The sequence below is a fragment of the Podarcis cretensis genome (assembly GCF_951804945.1).
Source record: "Podarcis cretensis genome assembly, chromosome: 8".
Taxonomy (NCBI): Eukaryota; Metazoa; Chordata; class Lepidosauria; order Squamata; family Lacertidae; genus Podarcis; species Podarcis cretensis.
Genome location: NC_137177.1, coordinates 34788863 through 34812004, shown reverse-complemented (window position 1 = coordinate 34812004; position 23142 = coordinate 34788863). Strand labels below are relative to the sequence as shown.

The window sequence follows — 23142 nt, the reverse complement described above, 5'->3', positions numbered from 1 at the left end:
CTAGGGCTTGCCCATTGGAAGGTTGGCGGTTCGAATCCCCGCGACAGGGTGAGCTCCCGTTGCTCGGTCCCAGCTCCTGCCAACCTAGCAGTTCGAAAGCACGTCAAAGTGCAAGTAGATAAATAGGTACCGCTCCGGCGGGAAGGTAAATGGCATTTCTGTGCACCGCTCTGGTTTCACCAGAAGCGGCTTAGTCATGCTGGCCACATGACCGGAAAAACTGACTGCGGACAAACATTGACTCCCTCGGCCAGTAAAGCGAGATGAGCGCCGCAACCCCAGAGTTGTTCGCGACTGGATTTAACAGTTGGGGTCCTTTACCTTTACTTTTTATAGGGTAGGGGCAGGGTTTTTTTTCAGCTGGAACTCACCAGAACTCAGTGCCGGCACCTCTCAGGTGGGCGCCATTTCCAAATGGAACAAGGAAGGCATTCATGGTGACTTCTGGCACCTCTTTTTCTAGAAAAATAGCACTGGGTGGGAGGCACTGGTGATGGGTTTATGGAACCACAGGGGCAGTGGCCCAAAAAAGTTTGGGAACCATGGTTTTTAAAGTCAGAAAACCCCACATAGAAGGAATCCTATCACAGGCTGAGATTTATCTCCCTCTACAGCCAGAGGGTTTGGAGGAGAGGGCCAGAAGAAGAGGGTTGCATTTTAAAGTTTCAGATACAGGTGGATGAAGAAGAAGAGTTTGGATTTGATATCCCGCCTTTCACTCCCTTTAAGGAGTCTCAAAGCGGCTAACATTCTCCTTTCCCTTCCTCCCCCACAACAAACACTCTGTGAGGTGAGTGGGGCTGAGAGACTTCAAAGAAGTGTGACTGGCCCAAGGTCACCCAGCAGCTGCATGTGGAGGAGCGGAGACGCGAACCCGGTTCCCCAGATTACGAGACTACCGCTCTTAACCACCACACCACACTGGCTCTCTCAAGCAATTCCTATCAGTCCATTCAGAACCCAGTCCAGATACTAGTCAAGTACCACAACAGGGTATTCAGATGTCAGGACCAAACATGAAATACCCTCCAAAATCTGCACACACTTTGTGGGAGGAACATCATCAGCTGTGTAAGCTTCCAGCCATGGAAAAATCCTAAGTAGTACCAAGAAAACCCTTTAAAAAATCATATCATCCAAAAAAGGCTCTATTTATGTGTTCAACTTGTATGAGGAGATGAACAGAGGAAGGTGACGGCCCCGCCCCAAAAAAGTATTTTGTAGTTACTTAGGAAAGCTGTTCCCACATGCAATGCTACAAAAAGATACAACTAAATGAGAAATACACACTGACTACAGAAGCTTGTAGCTATGTTTGTGTTTGTTTCAGTTCATGGGGACACATTCAAACCCTTTAAGTCAGCCTTTGCCAACCTGGTGTCCTCCAAATGTTGTTGGACTACAACTCCCATGAGCTGCAACCAGCATGGCCAATGGCCAAGGATGATGGGTGCTGGAGTCAAGCTATATCTGGAGGGAGAACAGGTTAGCAGCAACCCCCAAGTTACTAGGGAACCTTGCCTTATGGTGATATTTCCCTGTTAAAAACAGATGGAACAAAATATGAGAAGGTGAAGCAGCTTAAAATGATTGGGGATGTTTTGCAGCAGACTGTTTCCTCACATGTCTTCTTCCTCTATTCCCCAAGAGGATGCTCAGTGGAACTTTGCAGACACGCTGGTCCAATAATAAAAAGTCACTGTATTGGAATGTTTAAAAATATAGCCTTTATCTTTTTATATAAATAAAAAAATAGTCAGGAAGTAGAGCAGCATGCTGGCATTCATGCCTGGATCAACTCGATTATTTGCATAAAATGGAACCGTCCATCTCCGGAGAAAGGCGACTCGGCATTTTCTAGATGAGAGATCCTTGGTGAGGGTAGGATCCTGCCTCCCGGGCCAGCGTTCCCACCAACAACCTCCTCCCAAAGATGGAGTCTACATTTCACAGGCTTCCACGCTCCCATCCTTCTCCTCCTCTCTCTCGTTCCCACCAGTCGTGGCACTTTCTTCATGGCGCTTTGTGGAAAGGGGATCTGCGGTCAGGTGTCGCTGGTGTTGCTGCTGCTTCTGGTGGAAACGGTGGCCTTTGGATTTTATGTGCTCTGCCAACACAGGTTAACAGGAGGTCATTTTGGAAACAAAACCATGAACAGTGCTGCTTTTATATAATATTGCAAAAATAAGAATACAATACTGTTTATTATAAACACACACTCGTTCCGCACACTGAATGTGTTTTGTACCTTTCGGGGTGGAAACTACAGATAAATCGGTGTGGTCTGAGAGTCTCTTATCCAAATCCTCCAAGCAAAGTGCTAACCAGAAGTTCCATCCTGTATTTCAATTCTATTCTGAATCTATGATTGTGTGGATATACTGGGCACTGTCCAGTAAAGGTCAATCATGATTTTGGCCAGGTCTACACATCTGCCACAGGTAGGTCTGAGATAACAGAGGAATCCTGAGCTAACAGTCCCACTGCAAGAATAGCACTTTTTAAATGCTCTCCAACTTAAAACATACACACACAAAAACACAAAACTCCTTGCAAGAAGAAAACTGGCACAGAACAAAGAGGCCTGGGGTCCTAGTCTGTCTTTACTTGCAGGAAAGTTTTTTGTTTTTGTTTTAACATGGGGCAGCGTTCAAGAATGGCATTCTCCACATGAAGAGTTAGGTGATTCTTAAGAAAGTCACTTCAGACTGCAGAGGTTGCCTTTTTTTAAAAAAATGTTCCAAGTAATATTCCTTCATGGAATAAGCATCTAGTAAACACAAGGGGCCATTAAGGACAGCATTGAATACTCAATCTGGCAATCTGAGACGGTAAATGCCAGGATTCCACCACTTCCACCTACTACCTCAGGCAGGCATAGGCAAACCCAACCCTCCAGATGTTTTGAGACTACAATTCCCATCATCCCTGACCACTGGTCCTGTTAGCTAGGGATGATGGGAGTTGTAGTCCCAAAACATCTGGAGGGCTGAGTTTGCCTATGCCTGGCCTCAGAGGTTTATCAGCTCTAGGCTGGCCTATGAACACGCATGGAAATAAGGTAGTAGACTCCTGGGCTGGTAGAGGGAATTGTAAAACAGCAGGTGGGGAGGACATTTCCAGATGATTTTCACTTTTGGAAAGGATCCCTGCAAATAAAGGTAGAAATGTTCTAACACAGCCAGTTCTCATCTCATGAGCCAGTTTTCTTCTTGTAGGGAGGCATGTGTGTATATACATATATTTAAATCTTTCCAAAAAGAGGGTTCTTTAAGAGAACCATGATTTGAAGTGATGGATGCCATCATATCACTACCAAGCCAGTTGGAGGCATGTGCAAACCACAACAGACTCTCATTTAAAAATAAATCTTTCAGACATTACCTTCAAAACAAGCCTTTGGCTTCTTTGTTTCTGCTGCACTAAAAAAAAAAACTTTCAACTCTTCCCACTGCATTCATAAAGGACTGAATTACAGACAGCCTTCCAGATGTTTTAGACTACCACTCCCATCAGCCCCAGCGTCACACAGTCCCGCTGGCTGAGGCTGATGGGAGTCGTAGTCCAAAACGCCTGGAGAAGGCCAAGCTCAGACAAGAAAATCCAAGCGCATCCCTTTCACCTTCAATGGCCAGCTTCCTGCTGTTCTAAGCAGGTGGAAGTAGCTTCTCCCTGAAGAAATGCTAATTTCTCTCCCGCACTCCACATTTAACACAGAAGTAGATCACTCCTGCCTTGCATGCGATTGCTGGGTTCACGATCCCTTTACCCAATGAGGAAACTGCTTTTACAGCTACAGTAGTGGAAAGTTCGGGGGGCGAGGGGGAGATGGGAGAGGAGGATAAAATGACAGATGGCGGCTCCTGGAAGGGTTTATGATTCTCCCCACCCCCTTGTAAAGTGGCTCCTTTTATAAGAATGCTGTAAACAGCCCTCCAGGAGCTGATCACTCCGGCAGGCAGGAAGAGGTTGAGGAAATTTGGGGGGCGGGGAGAAGGGCTTTGTTCCCGGGAACTGGGAGAGCTTTGTTCCTTTTGCTCCCTCCCCATTCCCACCCCACCCCCCGGCCACGATTTCCCCCTCCCCCCAACCAAAACCTCCTGCAAGCGCAATCCTTCACCTTTCCACTCTCTATCCCCGATGATGACTCTGTTGCACAGCTCACACATGTGCCGCCTCCGCTTGCCCTCCTGGGCTTCCCCTGCCTCGTCCGCCATCGTGATGGGCTCGGCCGGTGGCTGCCGCCCCTTGCGAGGAAATGACATTTTGGATCAGTGGTTGCCAGCTGTCCCCTCGGACTCATCCCCAGCTGCCCCCTACCATGCCCCTTTAAAAAGCATTGCTCAGAATAGTGGTTTGTATGACCCACTAAGGAAGGGAACCACACAGTAAAATACAAAACAGGAACCATTTAATGGTGCATTTGTTCAAAACCGAATCAAAAGCATTTAGTTTAATTAATTTAACAGAATTAATGGACTTGGTCCCATGATACTAGCTTTCAAAGCCTAATAGTCATTTACACCCCTTGCCTTTAAGCACCCCATCTAGGGATTCCCACAACCCCCCAGGAGGTGGTGCCATCTACTTTGGGAACCACTGGCTTAGAAGAAAGGTCCAGCAAAAGAAGAGGGTGACAGAGGGGCTGCCCCTCCATTCCTTAAAAGGCAAGCGGGTCCCTGGCCTCAGAATTTAAGCAAGCCAGGCCTCTTCCCACCCTGTGAAGCTTCCCCACAACTCAGTTCCAGATATGGGGAGAGATGGTCAGTGGAACTCATTACATGTGAACTAAACTGGACTCTGCAGGGCTCAAGAGGCCTCACTCTCTTCTTTAGCAAAATGCCAGGCTGGATATGTGTGGAGAGAGAGCGAGAGAGGAACCCCTGAAGGAACTCAACATTCCACAGGTTTCTTTTGCCAACCTGGTGCCTTCCAGATGTTTCAGACTACAACTTCCAGCACTGTCTGGGGCTGATGAAAGCTGCAGTGGAAAACATCCCGAGGGCACCAGCTTGGTGAAGGCGACATTGCACACATGCCCTGTGGAGTCCCTGTGTGTAACCCAGGGCCAAGAGGTGATGCCTGCCCCTGGAAATCCTATCTTTTGCCTGTAGCCTGTTTACTTTCCCCATAGAACAGAATGGAGCCAGAAGCTGGCTGCTATCTGCACTGCCTCCCTGCAGCCCCAGCCTGAATGGTATTTCTTGGTCACATTAAGGTGCGACAACCCCTGGACAACTGCTTTCAATTTATTTGCAAATTTATGTACCCTCATATAAAATGGGCAAATGCATGTTTCAAGTCACATAATAAACTGCCTTATGCAGAGTCAGACCATTGGTCAACCAGCTCAAAATCGTCTAGACTGGCAGTCACTCTTCAGGATTTCTGACAGGGGTCTCTAGAAGTGCCACTAGGAATTGAACCCAGCACCCGGGACCTTGTGCGAGACATGCTGTTGAACTGAATAGAAACAGTAGCCAGAGAGCTACCAAAGTCAGCATAAAGTGGAAGTGGACGATTGCCACAGTCACAAAAGAGGAAACTTCTTGAAAATGAGAGAACTGGTAAAAAGGAAGTTGAAATGGAAGGCCAAAAGGGTCAAATCTCTGCAGAACACTTGGGGGTGATTAAAAAAAATACAATCAGAGCTCATCTAGGTTGCATCTGTGAGCTGCTGGTTCTCAGCCTGGAAAAGTCCATACTGTATAGGTGAAGGAGGAAGCCAGACAGAATGTCAGCAGCTAGTTATTTTCTTTCTTTGCTTAGCAGAAATAAGGTTTTCAGCAGCAGCAAGGGGACATTTGGAGGGGAGAGCACTTGGGTCTGCCCTCATCAGCACATGCAGCCCCTCCATGGACAGGATGAAAAACACCTCAGCAAAGGCTCCTGAGAAAACTTAGCAGTTTGCATGAGGTAAGAGGACAGGCCCTTTACTGGATCTGTCCATAGTTAAAAACACAGGTAGCAGAGAATAAGAATAAATGGGCAGTTCTCAAAGGGGTAGGAGAGATGAGGCCTGGGCTCTTTCATTTCTTCATTAATGATCTATAGAGTTAGGGGTGAGGTGTGAGGTGGCCAACTCTGTGGATGACACCAAATGATTCAGAAGGCAAAAAAACAGATTGCAAAGAATTCCCAAAGGCTCTCTCCAAACTGGGCAAATGGGCACTGAAATGGCAGCTGCAGTTCACTGTAACTCAGAATTGTAGATTTGCAAGGCACCCAATAGGTCATCTAACCCAACCCCCTGCCATGTAAACCGATCCATAATCATGAGATGAGGCACTTCTGGCTGCCTTGAGGTTTCTGTGGGTTCCTGCAGGTCCTCCTCAATTGCCTGAGGGTTCTCCACAGAACTCCAAGCCCCACTCATAAGAGACGGCTTCCCCAGAGTTTGGGTCAGGCAAGGTCCTGCAAAAAGGCATCTCTCTTGTCCTCTGGCCTTAGAGTGCAACTGCCAGTCAGAGCAAACAAGACAGAAACCAGGGAGCTGACTCAGCATAAAGGTGGCTTCCACTTTCCTAGCACCTAGTCTCTGTTGATTTGAAAAAGGGTCCTCCACATTTTTAAATGCTGTTTCTAGCTCCCTTGCCTACCACGTACCTGGACAAAGCTCTCCACAATCTGCACGGCAGGTTCCAGCACTTTCTCCTCCCACCGAGAGAGATCCGAGACTTCCAAGCCATAAACAGGGGGCACGTTTGGGCCGGGCCCTAGAGAGACCAAGGTAAGAAATGGGGGGGGGGTGGAGGGAAGGCAGCAGTGAGGGTCAGCAGCCTGCTCACCCCATTTGCCAGTCTGGCAGAGGACCATTTGCTCCCACCCCGCCTGGCATAAAAGCAAAAGGCTAAGCAACAGAGAGGACAACTTCACATTATTCCTTTAAGGGACATTCATAAGCTCAAGGAAAGGAGAGTGGTCAAGCATCTTTTGGAAGGGGGGAAACCACCACATGGGTACCAAGGGCCCCACCCACCACCGAAGTCTGGCCCTTGGAATGTTGCCCAGAAAAGAAAAGAAAAGGATCCCCCAGCACCCCAATTTAAAGAAAGGTGCAAACCATTGTGCTTTCTTCCATGAGATCTAGAAACTTGTTCTTTTCAAAACAACTTCTGCTGTAGGAATTCCAAATCCTGCATCAAATTCGTACCATGGGGCCTGCAGCCTCAAATCCCACCTGAGAAATCCAGGTGGATTTCCCCACCCCACTCCCCACTTCCTACCTCCACCTCCTGCAGGATGCCTCCAGCCAAAAAACAACTCCTGGTTTCCCCCCCCCCCCAGCTCCTGCCCTTCTGAGGTCCAACTGCCAGCTGGCTGGGCAAGCTCAGTGGCACCAGATGAGACAAAAGGCTTCCCAAGTGCCAAACCCTAAGCAGGTGATGCCTCTTAATGCCCTGACCACAAAAACCACCAGCCCAGGGAGCACCTGCCCGCTTTTTGGCTGGAGAGGGAGCGTGGGCTGCGCTGCACCTGTGCCAGGAAAAGACTGGGCCATCAACCCAAAGCCTCTTCTTGTTCCTCCTCCCTTCTTGGGTTTCTTGAGGGCTCCTCCCCACCCCTGCCCCCCTCACCCTGCCTCGCAAACCTCCCAAGGACCTTTCAACAAGTGCTCGGCTCCCAGCTGTCAATCTTGGCTCTCCTCCAAGCCTGGAGCAAAGGGAGGGAAGTCCGGTTGGCTCCCAGCCAGAGGAGGCTGTGCAGCTAGCCAGGAAGGAGCCAATCAGATCGGGAAGGGCAGCTGTCTCTCCCCCCGCCCCCCTGTCTTTCACTCCAGGATGATTCAGTGGGGGGGGCACAGTGTGTGGGTGTGGGGGTTGTCTGCGTAGGGTCCCAACACATTTCTCTCTCTCTGCCTGGCCAGTGACTGACAGGGAACAAGTTGCTTACAATTCACAGGCCTAGGTATGGCCTCAGGCCCAGCCTGCATAGGGAGAGACAGGGAAGTGGATCAGATCAAAGGCGGGGCTTGAATCAGAAAGGAAAGCCACACCCTCTTGAGTAGGTTGTGGGTAAGGGCTATGTCACTTTGAGGAGAAGGCACTCTGCACATGCTCAAAGGAACAGAAGATTTTCACAAAACTGAGCACTGGCTGTTTTTGAGGCGAGGGCAGAGGAATCCGGGTGAGCATTGGCCCCACTGAAGAGCCAAGGGAAGAGGGAGAAATGCAAAGACTTCAAGGAGGCAGAAATAGGAAATAGAGGGAGGGGAGGACAGCCGGCAGAGAGCAAAACGGCGGGAGAGAATGGAGGCAGGAAAGAAGGACTTACGTCTCAGGAACCGGTTCCGGACCCACTTGTTCTGCTTCCGGGCGTACCTTTTGGTCACTATCTTCAGGGCCTGGATTCCTAAAATCATAAACAGAGGAGAGGTCACAGAGGACAAGGACCCTGGGCAGGGAGCAAGCCTGGGAAAGGGGAAGTGCTCACATATTGCAAGAACTGATGCCCCAAGGGGACAAAGGACAGATCCTTCTCAGCAAGACTGGGGAGGAGACAACACCAAAAGAACCACCCTCTCGCAAAGAGTCTGAAACTGCAAAGCAGCGTTTACACTGCAAATTCAAACCAGCCCAGCTGCCAGCCACTTCCCTCAAAGAATCCTGCCCATGCCACACAGGTGCTGGGAATTCTTTTCTAGAGGTCCAATTATTCTTCTCTGATTTTTTCTCAGTGTTAGCTACACTGACCTAGATGGGCCAAGGGTCTGACCTGGTATAAAACAGTTCTCTACAGATGCAAGGTAGGGTTTTCAAAAGCAGCAGAACGTTTGTTCCATCTGCAATACATAAATCCGAAATGTATGGCCATGAAACCCAAAACTCGCTGGCCAAATGTTGAAAAACATTGCCCATCCCTTCCCTGCAGCAAAAGCGGCCCCTTTCCTGCCAGCCCGCTCCCTACCTTGGTTCAGGAGCTGCTGGCTCATCTCCTCTGAGCACTTGCCCTCTGCAATCAGGAACTGGTGGAATTCCTTGAAGCCGATGGACTGGAAAATGCCGTGCTGATAATCCTGGCTGAGGCAGAAGAAGGGGGGGAAGCAGGCAGGTCAGCCTGTTCTCCATCTGCAAAACACCACAAGCCCCTCTGTGCACTGGGGGCTGAGATCCAGGCTGGCCAGTCCGTCAGGCGACAGGCACACCCGTTCCAGCCGTTATGAGCCATGCACAGGGTGCATTTCAGATCAAGTCGCAGCACTTCAGAAGAAGAAAACCGCTGCATGGGTGCTTGGTGCTCTCTGCCACTCCCCCCCCCCAGCATCCTGCAACCACACTGAGTCCCAGTCTCTGACCTCTATCCCCATCCTGGGTGGATGAATGCCAGGACAGGAAGTGGCAAGGCGGGCTGTGGGGGGAGATGGGAAGAAACTCACCTGTTCTCATCTACCCTCTCCTGGTTATATCGCTGGTGGAAGTTCCGCAGCTCTCCCAGCAGCCCAGCCTCCAGCATCGCATCCACCCGCTGGTCCAGCCGTTCTTCTAGAACTGATGAGAACCCAGAAGGTTAGGGATGCAGCCATGCAAAGGGACGCCCCACCCCATGGAACAGGTTGGGAAATATCGCTCTGGATGCCACGGGCAAAATCAGGTCACACATGGCACCAAGCCACATCATCCACCTGATCTCAGAGGGTGAGAGGGAAGCAGCATTTCTATTTCCTCCATTCGTTCTCTGGAATAATCTGGTTGGTTTGGAATTTACTGGGGGCTGGGGAAGTGGCCCACCTCTCCAACCCCTGAAATGGACCAGGTAATTTTCTAAAAAAGCATATTCACATTTTTCATGCAGATTAAGTGGGTCTTGTAAAAGGATCAGAAAAGCAACATTTTCACCACTGCCCAGGGGGTGGAGGACAGGTGTAGGCAAAGCAGGAAGAAATACTCAGTCGAAGGGCTGTGTCCTTTAGTCCCTCCCTCTTTTTTACCTGCCTGCTCTGCATGTAGCCAGAGGATGCAAGGGTTGGGGTACTTCAGGGGGCCGCTCAGCGGCCCTCCCCCTTCTTCCTGCTGCTGCTGCTGCAGTAGTTCGCTGTGGGGGATGCCCGTTTTTTCAAACACTTGCAAACTCCTGCAGGCGAGAAAGACAGGCAGGCAGGTTGAGTGGGCAGAAGAGCATTTGGCCTCCCTCCCTCAAGCTTCACGCCTGGTGGGGGACAGGCATGGTTGCCTTAGACAGGACCTCCACGAGGAAGAGATCCCCTCCCTCATCCCTCTGGCACAAGTGAGATGCTTTTGAACATGCAAAAATATATCTTCAGAGCATTCCTTTCCTGTTGCCACAGCCAATCCTGACAATTGCTAGGAAGGGAAACCTGCAGGCCTTTGCGGGTTGTGGGACTCCAACTCCCATCAGCCCCAGCCACCATGGCCACTGAACAGGGATGATGGGAACTGCAGGCAGCAACAGCCGGGGGGGGCACAAATTCTCCACCTGCTGGCCCAGGGGAGGCCCAGGGGGGAACCCTGAGGCCCTTGCAGATGTTGCTGGCATGCAGCTTCCATCTGCTCTGACCAGTGACCATGCTATCCAGGGATGACAGGAGCTGAAGTCCAGCCACATCTGGAGGGCATCAAGTGCTCAACCGCTGGGAAGAAGGAAGCTAGCTGAGCAGGCCACTGTGAGCCCCAGGAATCCACAAGGCACCTAGGATGCATACAGCTTCTCTCAAATATGCAAATTCCTTTGCTTGAGAAGGGCAGGCAGCACCTTTCAGCTGAGGAGCAACTCAGCTCCATTCTCCTTCTGGGCTCACACGACTGCCTTCCTCTCAGATGGGCAGCACGGTACCCAAGTCAGGGGGGTGCTTTTTGGAGCTGTAGCAATGGAGAACACTGCTACCCCTGAAGGCAGCTTGGTGGACAAGTGTTCATGCAACAGGACTCACATAAAAAAACAGGTATTACCATGAACAGCAAGACCGCCAAGGAAGGCAGTCCAACGTGACACAAGCCCCAAGGAGCCCACACAAAAACTGCTGCCAGAGGCCAGCAGGCCAGTAACATGATATCTCAATCAGCCGGATGCTGCTGCCTTTCCCCACCCCCAACATAGGGAGCAGAACAGCCAGCCAGCTTTTTGTGAAGTCACCAGAGATGCCTTTAGCGGCTACGGTGAAATTCCCAGCGTTTGTGTCGATGTTGATATTAGCTCCTAGTTCCCAGCTGGGCAAAAAGCTAAGTGCTGGGCCCAGACACGAAGATGAGTGAAGAATCTTGCCTTTAATAATAATAATTATTAAATTAACATACTGTCCTTCATCTGAAGATCTCAGGGCAGCTCACAAGACAGGCTGCACAGCCTTCTGATGGTGGGTGTTGTGGGTGTGTGACGTTTGGGGTGAGCACAGGGTACGACGTCTTCCCCATGTTCCCTGATCCTAAAGTGTGGCCTATTGCACAAGAAAGAGAGAGTGTGTGCTCTGGCATCTCACAGGGGACAGTCTCCAGGGGGTGGCCTAGCCCTAACGTAGGGTAGCTCAAGGCTCATTTGGGATATGCATATAAACTTCCGTTCCTTACTCAGGCTGTTGTAAAAAAAAGGAACTGGGAACAAAGAAGTCACTCTGGCCTCATGCATAAAACAGCCCCAGTCCTTGATTCTGTGCTCAGTTTGTAAGGCAAGAGGAAGGCGGCTCCACCCCGCTCTCCCAAATTCTCAGGAGAAAATCATCCCCAGCAACCAGCCAGCCAGCCAGCCAGCCAGCCAGCCAAAAAGTCCCAGGGCTATGCAGGACGGCTCTGGCTCAGTCCCATCCCACACGCACCCCTGATCCATGTGAACGGGGTGGGTGTCTCTCTGCCTGGCTCCCAGGCAGGGCATGGCAGGGCAGGTCCGGCTAAGGCGGCAAGCTGAGGCTCATCGCTGCCCCATTTCCCACAGAGCTGCGGCACGCAGTCCAGCCGGAAAGGTGGCTTTCTCTCTTGCTGAAGTGAAAAGCATCAGCCAACACCAGCAGAGGAGCAGAGCAGCTGGCAGGGGGGGCGCGGGAAGGGTGTGTGTGTGTGTGCAGCGGCTGCTTTGCAGTGCATGAAACAAAAAGGCAGGAGGGGAGGGGAAGCAGTTCACCTCCAGGGCAGCCTGCTTGAAGCCCTGGAGGGAGGAGGATCTGCAACCGGGGAAGGAAGAACTGACTGTAAAAAAAGAAAGAGCATTCGCTGTAGGCCAGGCAGGAAGAGTGCAGAACCCCACAGCTGGCTTTGTGGTCACGGCTGTGCAGGCAGGGAGAGCGGAGCTGGGGTTCCCACTTAGGCTCAACCCCAGAGCCTGTAAAGGAGAGGAGACATGTAAGGCAGAGTGTGCAACTCTCTGTTTTTTTTGCAGACACCAAGGGATTAACATAAAGCATATAATTGCTGCGGGCTTGCATGGCATGGTGAATAAGTTACGTGATTAAAATGGCTATTAATAGCAACAAGGAAACAGAGCCTCCATGCTCAGAGGCAGTGTACCTGGGAATAAGAGAAGCTGGGGGAAAGCATCAGTGGAGGGCAAGGGCTTCCCAGAGGCCTTTGACTGACCAGTTTGGGGAACAGAATGCGAAATGGACCTTTGGGTATCAACCAGCAGGCCTTTCTGATGCTACATTCTTACAGAAAGCTGCCCATTAGTCACCCTTTTGCACTGACCACAGGTGACCAGGTGAAGGGGGTAACAAAGTCTACCTGGCACCTGTGGCTACCAGCTGGAGAAACAGACCTGGCCATCTTGCGCTTATCATGGGGGTGCAGTTTGGCTGCCATTTTGGGGTCCACCTGGCTTAGTCGGCGATGGAGCTCTTCGCCATCCAGTTTCTCCAGCTCCATTTTCCGATCCATAATCCCCTCTGCCGGGCCTGAACTCCTGGCCACCTCCTGCAAGATTATAAACCATGTTCATCAAAGCTTCTGAACATCACTATAGAACCAGGTAACCTGCAGCTTGCAAGGGGGTGCCCTCCCACTCTTGGCAAGGGGGGCCGGCTGACCCAAAAGGAAAGGGCCCTTCCTTACGCCCACCTCAGGGATTAGCAGGCTGTCCTGCTGAAGGGCCAATAGCTGGGCAAAAGGGGCCCCCAGAGCCAGGTGAGAGAATGTCACCAGCATGGGATGGTTTCCAAGGTTGCTCCTACTGTGCTTTTTTTCCCCTTAAAAAAATATGTTTAGGGGTATTCTCATTTTCCTGCTCATACTGAAATACTGCCCCTCAATGAAGCCAAACTTAGATTCACAAAATGTTTAGGGGTATGCATACCCCTGAGTCCCCCCAGAAAAAAAGCAGTGGTGCTACTCAGGACTGTCCCAGTGAAGTTAACGGACACGACTAACTCAAGCTGATTGTTAGCATATAGAGTTGGTATGCAATAGCTGAAGTTAACTTGAGTGAAATGAATCCTTACTTGGAGCACTCCTTTATAACTGAAAGGCATTCAGAAGGAGACTTGGTATGAAAAAAGAATGCCTAGTTTATTCAAGGAAGTACTATAGAATTCTTTCCTAACTAACTCGGGAGAAATAAATAAGCCCTACTTGCTCCTTTGTTCTCAGAAAATACATCCAAGATGACCTCATGCCTCAAGGTCCAGAGGAAGTGTGAGCAGGAGGAGGAAGTTGTAAACAGGATGCAACCTAAGATTATCAGTCTAAACTTTAAAGGACAGAGAGGTCAACAGAGAGGTTAAAGGTACAGGGATAGTCTGGGAATCTGGAGGTCCCATGCTCTATCTGTTTAAAAACCATGTGAACACCTTTCTGCAAGCTGAGTTGCACCCAACATGAATTTCATTGGGAACATAAGACGCTGCCTTATACTGAGTCAGACCTTTGGTCCATCTAGCTCAGTATCGACTACCCTGACTGGCAGTGGTTCTCCAGGATTTCAGGCAGGACTCTCTCCCAACCCTACTGGAGGTGCCCAGGATTGAACCTGGGACCTTCTGCTTGCAAGGCAGACTCTCTACCACTGAGCTATGGCCCTTCTCCAATGGGTCTGCTCTGAGTAGGACTTAACTGAATACCACTCATGGCCCTGCAAATCTCTCTAAATACATGGAGCTGTCAAAAATGTCCATGCAACTTGGAAGCTTGCATCCTCTTCTTGTGACAGAAGTTGAGCAACAGGCTCACAAAGGAGCTTAACATCAGCAATCAGAAAGTATTATGAACAGCTGAATGAATAATGAACATTTGATTGGCTCACAAGCAAATGAACAAAGCGCTTCTTTAAGATAGGAGAATCTGGGGTAAAACTTGCATTGGAGGAGAATGAACTGCAGCATCAGTATTTTGTTATTCTGCAGTCACAGAATTCTGCAAGAATTCAAGAAAATTGAGGGATTTTGCAAATTATTCTGCAACTGCAGATTTTATAGGACCTGGGGGCATGTTACGAAAATAAAACAGAAAGGGTCAAAACTCCCATCAAGAGGCCACAGTATGCTGATGACAGAATGCCCTGCAAGAAGGTGCTTGTGGAATAAATGGCTCAAGCAAGTAAGCCAAATATCTGAGAGCCAAAGGACACTTGGTGAAAATCCTCTCTCGTCCCAAATGTGCCACTCAGCGAGGCCCCAAGAGTGGACCAGAAGCCCTTCTATAAAGTGATAATTTTACTGAGCACACTTCCATCCATACCATCTGACACCCCTCATCTTATTGAAAAAGCCCCTGCTGCTGTTGCTGAGCGTGGCATCAACCCCTGAACCCAGGGCCAGCAGAAGAAGCCACAAATACCTTGGTGTCAATCAGAATCTTCCAGAGCAGGGACTCAATGTAATAGTTGGTCCCTCCAACCACAATGGGGATCTTCTTGCAAGCGAAGATGTCTTCAATGTAGGCCATTGAGGATTACAAGTGAGAATGGCAAGGAACAACCCCAGGAAAAACAAGTGCTGCATTTAACAAGGAAAAAAGGCAGCCCTGAGGACAACTGGGCAATTTGCCTTGCCCTCAAGGGCTGCCCTGAGAGCAGAGGCTATGAGCTACGCTGTATCTCTGAGCTGCAGGCATTGAACATTCCTTGCAACAGAGCATGGCAGATTCCTGACAACTAAAGTCACACTTTGTCTTTTGAGCCCTCTCCTCCTCACACAGGCCAGTGAGCCTCTCTGTTCTCCCCACATTCAGTGCAGCTGCCTTCGTCATCCTCAGCTGCTCATGGTACTTGCTGGCACCCTTGTGCCAGCCTCTGCATCTCTAAAAATGATGGTGCTTTTGCATGGGCCTAAGAATATAAGAAGAGCCCTGTGGGGTCAGGTCAATGGCCCACCTAGTCCTGCATCCTGCTCTCATGGTGGCCAATCAGATGCCCCAATGGGAAGTACCCAAAGCAGGACCTGAGCACAAGAGCCCTCTCCCTTCCTGTGTTTTCCCAGCAAGTGGTATTCACAACAGTGCAGACAGAGCAGAGTCTGTACCATAAGCAAGACTGGGACAAGAACAACAGGCAGTTGAAGCTGGAAGTGCACAGCACAACTGTGTGCTCTCAGATTTCCATTTATTTTAAAATCACCAATCTAACTGCAGTCAAGAAGGCTACTGTAAGTTCTAAATCTACTTCCATCATTTCTTTCAAACAGACCACCCTAGCTTACTTTATATACTCTTAATTTCCTGTTATCTCCAATATTTCATGCCAAAGAGTTCTAACCTTGGGGCAGGCCAAAATACATATATAATACCTGCTCCCATATTTCAAAATCTTCTACAATTATGCTCTTGTAAACTCTACTTCTTCAGGAGAGCAGGTACAAGATATCATCTGAAGGGCATTTAATGGGCATTTTCCTTCAATGTGATTGAGATAACTTTTTTTTTGCATTCTTCTTATATAACCAGGTCCATTCCTTCTTAGTAACTGAATCATTCTTGCCATCCTTCTTCAAATTTAAAGTCAGTCTGGTCTAGATTTCATGCCATCCGACTGAGATTCCTCTACTACTAAAGGCATGCATTAAATGCTTCTGTCATTTTCCAAACTTCTTTTTTAAGTGCTTAATTAATGTTTCTTAATTAGTGTTATTTTTTATTTGTAAGTATTAGAATATGCAGATTTCATCTCCCAGAACTTCCTGGTCATGTAATTTTGGCATTCTCTCTCCATAATTTCTCAGCTGATCTAGACCAGAAACAAAGCATGACTCATGATCTCTTGGTATTGCATTATAAAAGATCAAGGTCAGTGGTGACTTAGCGTGACTTAGTTCACTTTTCAATTTGTACCAGACAGTATATACTGATGTTAGATCTTTCTACAACCTCCTTCCTACTAGATCCTGCTTCCGGCCACAAACGGTTCATCAAAGGCATTTCTGCCTCCTCTGCTGACTTCCCTGATTCACAGAATCCTAACAAGAATCCACCAGGAAGAGCACAGACTATTAGCTGCCCATCTCAGCTGGAAATGAGCATTTTCCAGCTTTTTCCTTTCCGTTCTCTTACATCCATTATCAGCCCCTCACATCTCATCGTTCCCCAATTCCGCTTGCCTGCTCTAAGGCAGATGATACCCCCTAGTCTCTGTCCTGTACTATACCCCAGATGCCACACGCCCAAGACAGACACTCCCCCTGTGAAAGGATATGAGGGCCGTGGCCTTGTTGCGGAAGTCGATCACTGTGTAGTTGGTGACCAAGGGGTCCACAAAGCTGATCATGTGATGTCTGCACAACCGCTGCTCCTGAGGAGAAGCTTTGTTGGTGATGATGTCCAGGCCTTGGTACACCTGAGAGAGGGAGAGAAAGAGACAGGCAGACTTTCACACTCACTTCGGGCTTAGTTTTCTAGATAAAATAAGATCCCCCCCGTTTTGTTTTATACTGCTTTCAATGAATATGTTTGCTTGCTTATTGTAAGCTGCTTTTGCTAAAAAAGAAAAGAAAAAAGAAGTGACTAGTAAGTACCATACTTTTCTCTGTATAAGACGATTTTTTTTTAATTCAAAAATCATGTTCAAAATTAGGGGTCATCTTATACATGGGTAGTGTATTGTGGGGACGTGTGACTGGTTGCTGCAGCGAATTGGAGATTGTTATTGGTGGCTGTGGCAAGGGCTGTTGTTGATTGGCTGTTGCTACAGCAATTGGGTGGGCTGGGCTTGCTCTGCCCCCACCCCAAACTCTACAAAAAAGCTCAGCAATTCTGGGCAATCCTCCCCCAAAAAGCTTTGGGGAATCTCTCCCCCCCCCATTTTCTTAATTTTAAATCCCCCCAAATAGGGGGCATGTTATACATGGGGCATGTTATACACAGAAAAGTATGGTAAATAGTTCTCACAGAAGGGGTGGTCAGCTGCTGTTTGGACCATCCCACTGCAGAGCTGCAGGTCACCCAGGGCTGAAGGCTCCCCAATATAAAACATCCATTTCACAGGAAACTAGCATGTCAGGAAGAAGGAAGCAAGCCAAGCCAGCATCCTGACTTGCTGTGTCTCTGTGGGCAGGTGTGTGGAGTTGGAGGTCGATGGATGGGGAGGTGTGTGTTGCGGGGGGGGGGGGGTAACCTGCATGTACCTAAAGAGGAGCATTTCTTCATGTGAAATCTGAAGTGGCACAGCCCAGATGCAGGTTGTGAACCAGACTTCATGTGTGAGTAAGACTTTGGGGTCTTTGGGTTGGTTGCTGATGCTCCTGGACAGGATGGACTGTGATCCACTGGAAGGAAGGAAGGAAGGAAGGAAGGAAGGAAGGAAGGAAGGAAGGAAGGAAGGGCTGGGTTCCTAGGGGAGCACAGCACACATTTACAGAAGGTGACAGCAGGTCACTTGCCTACACCTCTAAAATAAAATAAAATAATAATAAGTGATAGGCAATGGCCCTCCCAACAGCTGCAAGCCATGATAGCAATGTTGCATCTTCACTGTTGGAGGCAGTATCTCTCTGTATACCAGCTGCTGGGAGTCAGAAGTGTGGAAAGCACAGCTGCAGTCTTCTAGCTGCCACCATGCAAACAGGATGCAGGACTAGAGGAGCTCCCTTTGCCTTGATCCAGCAGTCAGGCACTTTTTGTGTTCTTATGCCCAAGACCCTCGAGAGGTGCTGGCAGTCAGAGAAGATGACACTGGGCTGTAAAATGGGGGAAATGGTCTGGAGGCACCTGGGGTGGCAGGGTGGCAAGAAAGGAAGGCAAAGTGGCAGGAAGTGCCAAGAGAAAAATCATCACCTATGGTCTAATTCTGGGGTGAGCAACCCCTGGGTCCCTCCAGATGTTGTTGGACTCCAACTCCTATCATCCCTGGCCATGGGGCACACTGGCTGGGGTCTCAGCTGTTTGCAAGCAGGCAGGGAAGCTCTGCAGGCTGAGAAACCAGAGAGGAAGAAAGAACCAAGCTTGTTTTCTGCTGCTCCAGAGGGCAGGCCCACAGAACCCACAGATTCAAATCACAAGAAAGCAGATCCCTTCCTAAGCATTAAGAAGAACTTTCTGACAGTAAGAGCTGTCCAGCAGTGGAACTGGCCGACGATCCTTCACTGTAGGGTTGGATGGCCATCTGTCCGGGATGCTTTTGTTGTGAATCCTGCACCGCAGGAGGTTTGACTCACTAGAAACTATGAAATGCCTGAAGCCACATTTCCTCTGTCAAATCTTTGTCTGCGGGGGTCTCTTGACATCACAAGTGGGGGATGCGCCAACACTGGAGACAATCACAGCACAAGCTGCAAGACTTGGCACTGCTGCTCATGATGAGTTTACATGTGCCCTAATGACCCAGTGCTTCAACACACCACAGCTTGCCCGGGTCAGCCTGCCCTGCTTAAGACCCAAAGTTCACCTTTCGGGCAACACGGCTCTCCTTTTCTCCCTCTGACCATGTCAAAACAGCATCTTCTTGGGTGCTTGGTGGGGCAGACCTAGAAGAAGAGGCATGTGGCCCCTGCGTTCGATCTGGAGTTGAGTCTGCAGACAGAGCCACAAGCCACACAGATGAGCAGGCAGGCACCCCAAACCCACAATTGTTTTCACAATCTCTTTCTGGTGCAATTAACTGAGACCTGGTATTCTCCCCTACAATGTCTGAGGGTGTGCCCTCAAAATAGTCACAAGCCTCAGAACACAGCAAACACAAACATGGTGATCCTGAGCATGTATACCTGTAGAGTCCCTCACCATTAAGGAACCACAACTAAGTTGTGCTTATCTGAGCTTGGGAGTGCCATTGTGGGTCAGAGTCTGTCAGAGAGCTTGGTGTCCTACCCACTCTCACTGTGGTGATCAAACAGGTACAGTCAGCAGGGAGAGGAACGGAGGAAGGCAAAGCAAGCAGGAAGGCACCTCTGGGCAGCCAGGCACAGCAGAGCAAAGAAAGGGAGAGCCACTTCAGAGGGCTGGCCGGACAGCCCCTTTCGGAAAAGGCTTTACATTCTCGCAGCAGATTAGAGGCCCTTATAATAGAACCTAATAAGGTAGGCTTACTTTTAAGCCGCTATTTGTGCATGTCATCAGGGCAAGCCAGTAGGCATTTCATGCACAAGGCAGCCGGGAGTTTGAGCTCCCAAACATCAGCAATAAGAGGACAATGTGGGAGGGGGAGGAATGATGCTGGAGATGTAGAGGGTGGGGGATAAATGCCACTCAGTTTGCATTTGATGCTGAATCCAGCAATTATGCACTTTCCGAAACAACATGAGAACTGAAATGCAGCCCTCCATCAAAATTTTCTCTTATCCCAATTTTGCAATGTAGTTCACTAAAGAATGTTTACAAAAAATGCATGCAGTGCATGCATGTACTAGGGGAAAGTGCATAAAAATGGATATATCCATGAAAAAAATGCACTACATTAGGAGGATTTGTGTTTATTCCAAGAAATCCACACTAAAATACCCAAGACTTTTTACAAATTGCTGCAGCAATGTGGAGAAGTGAATTCATGACTGGAATAAAGATAAATTGAGAGGACCAACATTGACAGAACCTTCCATCTCTACTGAAGAGACAGTTTTATTATGCTCGTTCTGGATCCAGACTCCCCCCTTTTATCAGCTAAAATACAGTTGTTAACCAGAATTTAGTCTGAAGAAGGATGAGTTCAGCTATAAGAGACTCCCTAGGACAGAAGGGAGGAAACTGCATGAGGTTTAGGTAGCCCCCAGTTGTGGAGCACTGGGCACGGCACTGGGGCAGCCCCATTGTGTTCATAGAGCTTGCAATTTATGTCAGGCAAGTAAAACAGGGGAAAGAAAAGGGATTCATTGATAAGTTACAAAAGATTTTGGGGAACAGCTGCTCCTGTTTCATCACTGTTGTCGTGCTCGTGACCCCTTCCCTCCCCATCTACTCTGGCTGAAAGAGAAGTTGGCAAGGACAAGCCAGCCAGCTCTCTGCCACACCCACCAAGGCAGTTCTTCCAAAGAGCGCCATTGTCCCACCGACAGGCCTTTGCCCCAGCATTCATTCTCACCAACACAGATCTCTTTAGTGCTATAGTCCCTGAAACTAAGGGCCTTGCACAAAGGGCTCTGGTGCCACTGGCAGGGCACAACGGGCAGCATCTGCCAGGGCTGCTCTGAGAGGTCCCCGGAGAAAAATGCAAGTCAGAAGGAGCCTCCACAGGAAACCCAGCCAAGCACATGATGTGCAAAGGGTGCCTGTCCACTCATAATGTGGGTGTCAGAGCTGAGAACAGGATGAGGCCTCCTTTGTGTGGGACAGGCTTGTGCTCTGCTGCGAAACTTCGAGGCTCCTGGGGCAGGGGGCAGATATGGCTAGCACACAGGATGGTTTCTGCAATTTACAGGGTGTGTTTTCCTGCAGGAGGTGAACACATTATCAGAGCAAAACAAAGAAAAGCAGAGGAAGAAAACTTAAAGCAGATTTAGCTCTCTTCTCTTTGGGCTAAACCACAGAGCCTAGGACTTGCCGATCAGAAGGTGGGCGATACGAATCCCTGCAACGGGGTGAGCTCCCGTTGCTCAGTCCCTGCTCCTGCCAACCTAGCAGTTCGAAAGCACGTCAAAGTGCAAGTAGATAAATAGTTACCGCTCCGGCAGGAAGGTAAACGGTGTTTCCGTGCACTGCTCTGGTTCGCCAGAAGCGGCTTTGTCATGCTGGCCACATGACCCGGAAGCTGTGCTCCAGCTCCCTTGGCCAATAAAGTGAGATGAGTGCCGCAACCCCAGAGTCGGTCATGACTGGACCTAATGGTCAGGGGTCCCTTTACCCTTTACCTTTCCTGACCTATCCTGGCTTTGCTTCTCCTCCACTACCACCTGCCTCTCTGTCATTGCATGACCCTCTTCTAACAAACTATGAGCCGATTTTTTTCTAGAGGTGTACATGTGTCATGTTTCCTTTTTCTTGTGCCCAATTTCCATTTTTTGCTATTAAAAACCCCAGCATCATTAAAAATTGACCAATAGTGACCGTGTTTTTGTTATTTGTGTGGAGTGAGTGAGGACTTTCTTTATCATTTTCTGCATCACCTGTAAAGAAAACTCAACAGCAAGTTTGGCGGGCACAGGAGGAGTATCAGGGTCATGGAGGGTTTTTTGTGTGTGTGTGCAGATGAGAGCATAGGGAGTTGGAAGACAATAGAATAGTGATCAGGCGCAGAGTTAGTGTGCTGAGCCTTATTGCCCTCCCGCCCCCCATGTTTTACTCTGCCCTAACTGCAACGCCTGAAGAAGGTTCATGGTTACAGTCTCTATCTCAATGGACAAAAACTGTCTAACGGAAATTATAAATTAGCAGAGAGATCAACTTTGACATTTTCAAGTTTGCAGATATGCACATTTCACCTGACCATCTTTAACTGTTACCAGATGCTCCAGCTTATAGACGACATCATGTACAAGGTAGGAATGGGGAACCTTCGCCTTGACCCCATTATTGAGAGACATAAATGTAAAAAGAGAAGGCAAAACTATGGAAGTGCAAAGAACTGAAGAAGAGTTTACTGTCTTAGTCCACTCTTGCACAAATCCACAGCCCAGCCCTAAGGCTCACCAGCTGGTGTGTCAAAAGCCAGAGTAAAGAGGTGTGTCTTCAGCATCCTTTGGAAGCTGTATAATGAAGGTGCTAACTTTTGTAGGAAAGTAGTTTCAAAGTCACGGAGCAGCCACTGAGAAGGATCTTTCCCCACCAAACAAGACTGAGAGAAGGGCCTCCCACAAAAATCTCAGAGCCCGGGGAAGGTTTGTGCCCTGTTGGCATGTGATACTGGGGGCAAAGGTAACCAGTGCCCCAAATTCCCTACTATGACAACTCTTTACCTCTTCAACCCAACTTAATCTGCAGGTGATGCTTGGCATTAGGAGCCAGTGCAGGCCTTCACATTCCATGCATGCTCAGAAGCACTCTCTCCATTACTACACATGACAGATAGATAGATAAATTAGAATTTATCTATCTATCTATCTGTCATAACATCCCTTCATCCAAGGATCGCAATGCTGCTGACCCAGGGTTGAGCCCTGGCACAAAAATGTGGTTCCGAGGCTAAGCCCTGCCTCCCCTCTTCCCTTGCCACCAGAGGCGCTTCCTTCTTGCTGGCCCGTCTGCCGCGAGCAATGAGCTCTGCACGCGCTTGCTGACCCCCTCACCTCCCAATTAGTACCAGGCAGGGACGGGGTCTCCTTCCCTCTGATGCCTCCCTCCCTCCCTACCTGCATGGAGTCGGCGCTGATGATCTCCCCGCCGAGGCGGCGGCCCAGCTGCAGCGCCAGGCGGGATTTGCCGGTGCCCGTCGCGCCCAGGATCACCACCAGGGGCAGCGGCCGCGCGGCAGACGCCATTGTGGCTGGCGGGCGGGCGAGCGAGGCGGGAGGCTAACTCGCCATGCGCTGCAAGGCCTCGGCCGCTTTGCGGTAGCCGGAGGAGAAGAAGGAAGAAGCAGGCCGCGAGGAGGCGGGGCCGCGGCCGAGGGGGCCGGGACGCCCGCCTGCCGGGCCCCAACCAGCTGCTGCCTGTGCCTTCGCCGTGCCCGCCTCCCTCGCGGCAAGCCGGCCCAGCGCGTGCAGAGAGCATCCGTGGCCATCGCCGCTGGTCCTGCCGAGGGGAGCAGGAAGATCTGGAGGGCCGCGCATGTGCGTCGCCCTCCGTAAAGCAGCAGAAACGGGCCCTCCTTTTGCAATAATAATAATAATACTCTGCACATTCCCAGCGTCCAGGGCGCCGCTTCTCCGATAGCCTGCAGCAGCGCAAGCGTCTTCTTGTGTGGTCGAGGCTA

At 49.6% G+C, this 23142-nt stretch overlaps 1 protein-coding gene across 1 annotated transcript; it reads right to left on the bottom strand.

The window, feature by feature from the left end:
• Positions 1 to 1704: 1704 nt before the first annotated feature.
• Positions 1705 to 23142, bottom strand: TRIT1 (tRNA isopentenyltransferase 1). Its single transcript, XM_079988598.1, is given in 12 exon segments — positions 1705 to 2107; positions 4121 to 4247; positions 6607 to 6716; positions 8275 to 8352; positions 8908 to 9020; positions 9377 to 9488; positions 9929 to 10071; positions 12700 to 12854; positions 14712 to 14811; positions 16562 to 16701; positions 22580 to 22724; positions 22726 to 23142. Coding segments are annotated over 12 exon segments (1605 nt in total). The 5' UTR covers positions 22941 to 23142; the 3' UTR covers positions 1705 to 1940.